Raw genomic sequence first — 5,563 nt, 5'->3', positions numbered from 1 at the left:
TTTTTACAAGTTTTAACGTTCGTAAATCGCCGGTCAACTTGGGTGGTCAATTGTCTACATGAAACTCATTTCAAATAATCAAGTCTTAACAAGTTTGATTGCTTAACATGTTGGAAACACTTAATTATGTAAATATCAATTTCATTTTAATAGACCACAAGATTTCATTTATTCAATAATCATACACTCGCAAGTGTTTAAAATTCATTCATATGGATTGAACACCCGGTAACCGATATTAACAAAATGCATCTAGAATATCCCCAAACATATAAACATCGAAGTACTAAAGCAGTTCAAATTCTCTGACTAGGGCGTGTCAAAGCCCATAGTTAAGTGTTCATGTAAAAGGCCTTTGTGCCATCATTGACCGTTGTAGTCTAAAATAAAGAGTCAACACAATTGACTTATAGGAGTCCAAGCCCAACTCCAAGCTCAAGCCCAAACCCAAGTTTAAAATAAAGCCCAACTCCAAGCTCAAGCCCAAACCCATGTTTAAAATAAAGCCCAAGACTAAGCCCATAAACGGGAATTAGATACATCAAGATATACGTATATCAAGGGTTTTGGGAGGATTCCGGCTATCGCTACCACACAATGGAGGCTACCGACGAACGCAACCATCATACTTCGAAGAGAAAACGCGACAGCCATAACGACGGAGACGATACATACTCCGTCGCAAATGGAGGCGTTGATCTGTCACTATTAGAAGAAATCGAGAAATCACAACAATCCGTCGAATCCGTCGACATCAAAACCCTAAAAAAACTCGTTCTATCATTCGAACGCCGATTGAAAGAAAACATCGCCGCTCGTCTGAAGTATCCAGACCAGCCGGAAAAATTCGCCGATTCCGAAATCGAACTCCACGAAGAGATTGAAAAGCTTAAAATCCTCGCCGGAGCTCCGGAACTTTATCCTGACCTAGTTAACCTCAACACAATTCCATCAATTCTCGATTTATTAACTCACGATAACACTGATATCGCTATTGATGTTGTAAGTCTTCTACAAGACCTAACTGATGAAGATGTATTAGATGAAAATGATGAACCTGCTAGTATTTTAGTTGATTGTTTAATTGAGAATAATGTGTTAGAATCGTTAGTGCAAAATCTTTTGCGTTTGTCCGAATCTGATCCGGATGAAGTTAGTGCTGTTCATAGTACTCTTTCAACTATTGAGAATTTGATTGAAGTGACACCTGCTGTGGCTGAGTTGGTGTGTGAAAGGACGAAATTGTTACGGTGGATTATAGGAAAGATTAAAGTTAAAGAGTTTGATAGTAATAAGCAATATGCATCTGAGATACTTGCGATTTTGCTTCAAAGTAGTGCGGCTAATCAGAAGAGGTTAGGGCAGATGAATGGTGTAGATGTGATGTTGCAGGCAGTGGCGATGTATAAGTCGAGGGATCCGCGGAGTTTAGATGAGGAAGAGATGGTTGAGAATTTGTTTGATTGTTTGTGTTGTATGTTGATGCCATTGGAGAATAAGGAGAGGTTTCTTAAATCTGAAGGGGTTGAGTTGATGATTATTATTATGAATCAAAAGAAGTTGTGTTATGGTTCGGCAATTAGGGCTCTTGATTTTGCTATGACGAATTATCCGCCTGCTTGTGAACGGTTTGTTGATGTTATGGGGCTTAAGACTGCTTTCCCGGCTTTCATGGGTAAGGCAAGTGCAATTTCCTTCCCTTAGTTATCATATCAACATTTATCTATATGTCAGTATGCTATGACTTTAATAATTCGTTACACCTGAAATGAGATTGATATCTTCCATTCTAGTTCCTATTATTGGTATGCTATGACTTTAATAATTCGTTACACCTGAAATGAGACTGATATCTTCCGTTTTAGTTCCTATTATTGGTCGATATCATAAAATAGGCTGTTTCTAAATAAGTTGAAAGGCAAAACACGTGTTCGAATCTTGTAAATGTTCTAGTTGATAGGTGTATAGACATAAGACCATGGATACTGGGGCATTTGTCCCTCCTTCCCCTTTGATGTGGCACCCACGAACGCCCCACAAACGCCTGTAGTTGTGCGTTTGTGGTTAATTTTTTTAGGCATTTATCAATGTAAGACGCACGAATTAAGAAGCGTTCTTGATTTTTGTTAAAACTTTTCGTACCTTTTTCACCACTGTTTAACCCAACCTCCAATTATATTTTGCCACATCACCCACAAACGCCCTCAACAACCTTCCCCATTAACCCCCTACTTAACTCGTCACAGGCATAATCCAAAAAAAAACCCTCATTCACTCCACATCAACGTCAACACCATTATCCGTGGTCTAATTGGGTACCTCAATAAATTTTCTTGCTTTATTTAAAATATTATACAAGATTTTTTTCTATGTGCATTTATTATGTTTAAGCGCATAAGATCATTCTATGTGTAATTATTCAATTTACTTATAACTTGTTGTCATGGATGATGAAATAATGAAGAGATGACTTAAAATTGAAACTGTTATGATTTTGTCAGTTGGATTTATTGTTTATTCGATCACCTGCTATATGCTTCCTGCTTTAATTAATTGCTTTAAGCACTAGTTTATGAATATGAAACTTAAATTATTGCACATCATGAGTTTGAGGTGATTAAACTTCAGATTCCGACGGCGAAAAACAAGAAAAAGAGATCCAAAGAAGAATTGGAGGAGCGTCTCATATCTTTAGTCGCATCACTTTTTGGTAAGAAGGCAAGTGACCTTTGATCTTGTTTTACATTAAATGATATTTTACATTATAACAACAGAAGGGCATGAGATTGTGACTCTTGTGATTCAGAAAATCATGCAAACTATTAGTGTACTATTAAAAAGGAAGAAATTGGAAAAGTAAGTGACTAAAGATTGTTTTGAGTTAAGCTTTGTCATTTTAGTGATCTTTTAAAGACACCGTAGAGACTATAAAAACTTGTGATTAAAGAACGGTTGGAAGGTAATGGTTTTTTGAGTAGTCAAGCTTTTACAATAGTGTCGCCCACTCGATAACCACACTTAAATTCAAAATATTATTGTTAGTTGTTAGTTTATAGTATTATTTAAAAATTTTATAAATTTAATCTTGTTTGTTACGTTTTTAGAATATATAAACTTGTCTATTACCTTTAAAGAATTATAGGTTCTTTAAGATTGTTGATACTTTAGCTATGAGACCTACGCGCTAGCCAACTGCGCCACCACCCCTTTTTTATTTTATTTAATATATTCACAAGGGGACCCCATTTACCCAAAAAAAGATTGTTGATACTTGTTGTGTGTACGTCTAATAACTCTTACGAGTTGAGTCACAAAGTGAAATTTTGTAGTAACTGGTTTTCAAGGTTTTATTGGGTATTTTAATTAGATGCTTTAATTCAATAAATATGGTATTATATATTACATATATGTACAATACTGTTAATAGTAAATGTCGGTGACACGTTACTTTTATTTTGCTAAAATAGGTGGAGTTTTGAGGGGTTCAAGAAGGGAAAGATTACTAAGTAAATTTGTGGAAAATGAGTACGAAAAGATAGACCGGCTAATGGAGCTGTATATGAGGTAATTCTCTGCCATTACTTTTATTTTCAGCACCATATGTTTGGGAATATGGGAGACGTTAAATTCGTCCAACAATTCACACTTCGTTTAAAGTATCATCTTTTGAACTGAATACGATGTTTTCCTGTTATGGTTGATCTATTCTACAGATATTCGAACAGAGTTAAAGAAGAATCTGAAAGGCTCGACGAGCTTGAACTGGATGATCTTGAGGTTTAGTATTCTACTCTTACATTCATTGATTTAATAATATCTTTATACAATCTTGCTCACAAGATGATGCAGTGTGTGATGTTTTCCTATCTCAAACAATTTAGCTGAAAGATGAACTTTCTAAATGAGTCTAATGAACACCTACAGAACCTTCTATTTGTTTTATGCAAATCTGTCAATTTAATTGCATTAAACGTTGACTTAATTAACTTATTTGCCTAGAATGTTGTAATTTTTGACTAGTTAAATCAGCCTACCTAACATCCCATATTCTTCGTGGATAATTTTCTGAAACATGCAACTAATGATTGTAATTTTACCCTCGCAGATGGATGAAGACGAAAAGTACAATCGAAAGCTAGAATCCGGACTCTATTCTCTTCAGGTAGGGAGTAGTTGATCTTGTTGACCTTTTGATTCTTCGCAAGACAGAATTTTTCCTTGCTTTATTATTATAGTATTTTTTTAACATCAAGCTCTTTCCTTTGTGTTTTTACAGTTAATTGCGGTTATTTTAGGTCATCTTTGGACGTCTGAGTAAGTTGCTAACAAATTCTACATCTCTTCATCTTGTTCAAAGTTCTTTATAATGTTACTCATTATAAACCACAATATTTCAGTCATCTTCGGATAAGAGCAAGGATTGAACTATTACTTAAGCAGCAAAAGCTGACTAAAAAGGATGTCAAAAATGTACTTCAGGTATATTTTGCAACCTGGTTAATATATTTGAGATTTTGTGCACTGTTTGAAATATTATGGTTGAAATATTTATGTTTGATATATTTATGTTTAATATAACACACAGACACACACACAGACACACACATGTGTGTGTGTGTGTTTAATTCAATGTATTTATTACTAAAAGTCAACGTTGGTCAATGCCCAACTTTTTCCTGTCTCGTCTCTCCAAGGTCTCAACCGACTCGCCACTTACTCACGGCTTTTATAACCTTGAGTCTTGCATAACACAGTTGCAGGCTACCAGTTATCCGCTATCATCTATTTTATGCAATTTTGAACTGTTTGTTAACTACGTATATGACCCATGTTAATGTTTTCATGAAAACCCAATGATTGGACTTTATGTGGTATTTTGGATAACTGTAGGAATATCATGACAATATCGGCGATCTGGACGGCCCGGATGAGAAAGAGAAAGCACAAGCAAAGATTCAGAAGTTCATTACAGCCATGTGAATTGAGAAGATAAGAGTGATTTGCTGCTGGTACTAAATGAAGATGTCATTTTCTGTGTGTGCTACAGACCGAAATTTTGTTGTAATGAGATTCCGTTGAGCTAATTAAAATTTGTATGGCCCTTTGGCATTTAGTAAGCTTACTAACTACAGAGTTTATGCTTTCCGTTATGGACTTATAGTGAGTTCAAGATTTGGATTATGGTTGCGATGTGGCCTTTTTGATCAGCGGTGTGGGCTCATCCGTAGCTATAAAAATCCAATAGTTTTAGGCCGATGATATATCCATTACGGAGTATTATATTTACTACATCCATCATGGTACAACGTATTATGCATATAGTATAACTATTTGTTGCATAATTATGGTGGATATGGTAAATTTAACGGTTTAACATGTCACTCGTAAAGTCAAATGCTTAGTTGATCACATAATGAAAGAACCGGTTACTGTAAAACATATAAGGTTACTATAAAAGGTATAACATGGCCGGGTGACTTATCTATCAACTTTTCCACTATCAACTAAAAAAAAACAAACTTTGCCTTACATAAACTACGATTAACCTTTGGATTTGAAATCA

At 35.2% G+C, this 5,563-nt stretch overlaps 1 protein-coding gene across 1 annotated transcript; it reads left to right on the top strand.

The window, feature by feature from the left end:
* The first annotated feature begins 558 nt into the window (after positions 1-558).
* On the top strand, positions 559-5,307 carry LOC139847238 (uncharacterized). Its single transcript, XM_071836892.1, has 8 exons — positions 559-1,680; positions 2,629-2,710; positions 3,468-3,564; positions 3,714-3,777; positions 4,106-4,162; positions 4,277-4,314; positions 4,398-4,479; positions 4,891-5,307. The coding sequence occupies exons 1-8, from the start codon at positions 598-600 to the stop codon at positions 4,978-4,980; spliced, it is 1,593 nt and encodes a 530-aa protein (XP_071692993.1). The 5' UTR covers positions 559-597; the 3' UTR covers positions 4,981-5,307.
* The last annotated feature ends 256 nt before the right edge of the window (positions 5,308-5,563 follow it).

This window comes from Rutidosis leptorrhynchoides, chromosome 5 (assembly GCF_046630445.1).
Source record: "Rutidosis leptorrhynchoides isolate AG116_Rl617_1_P2 chromosome 5, CSIRO_AGI_Rlap_v1, whole genome shotgun sequence".
Lineage (NCBI taxonomy): Eukaryota > Viridiplantae > Streptophyta > Magnoliopsida > Asterales > Asteraceae > Rutidosis > Rutidosis leptorrhynchoides.
Note: the sequence above shows the minus strand (reverse complement) of the source record. Positions and strands in the feature narration are given on the sequence as shown.

Excerpts from the sequence above, each read along its gene's own strand:
- LOC139847238 (XM_071836892.1), top strand. The coding sequence starts at position 598 with ATGGAGGCTACCGACGAACGCAACCATCATACTTCGAAGAGAAAACGC. Across the intron at positions 3,778-4,105 it reads TTGAACTGGATGATCTTGAG|ATGGATGAAGACGAAAAGTA; the intron begins GTTTAGTATTCT and ends TTACCCTCGCAG. Across the intron at positions 4,163-4,276 it reads CCGGACTCTATTCTCTTCAG|TTAATTGCGGTTATTTTAGG; the intron begins GTAGGGAGTAGT and ends GTGTTTTTACAG.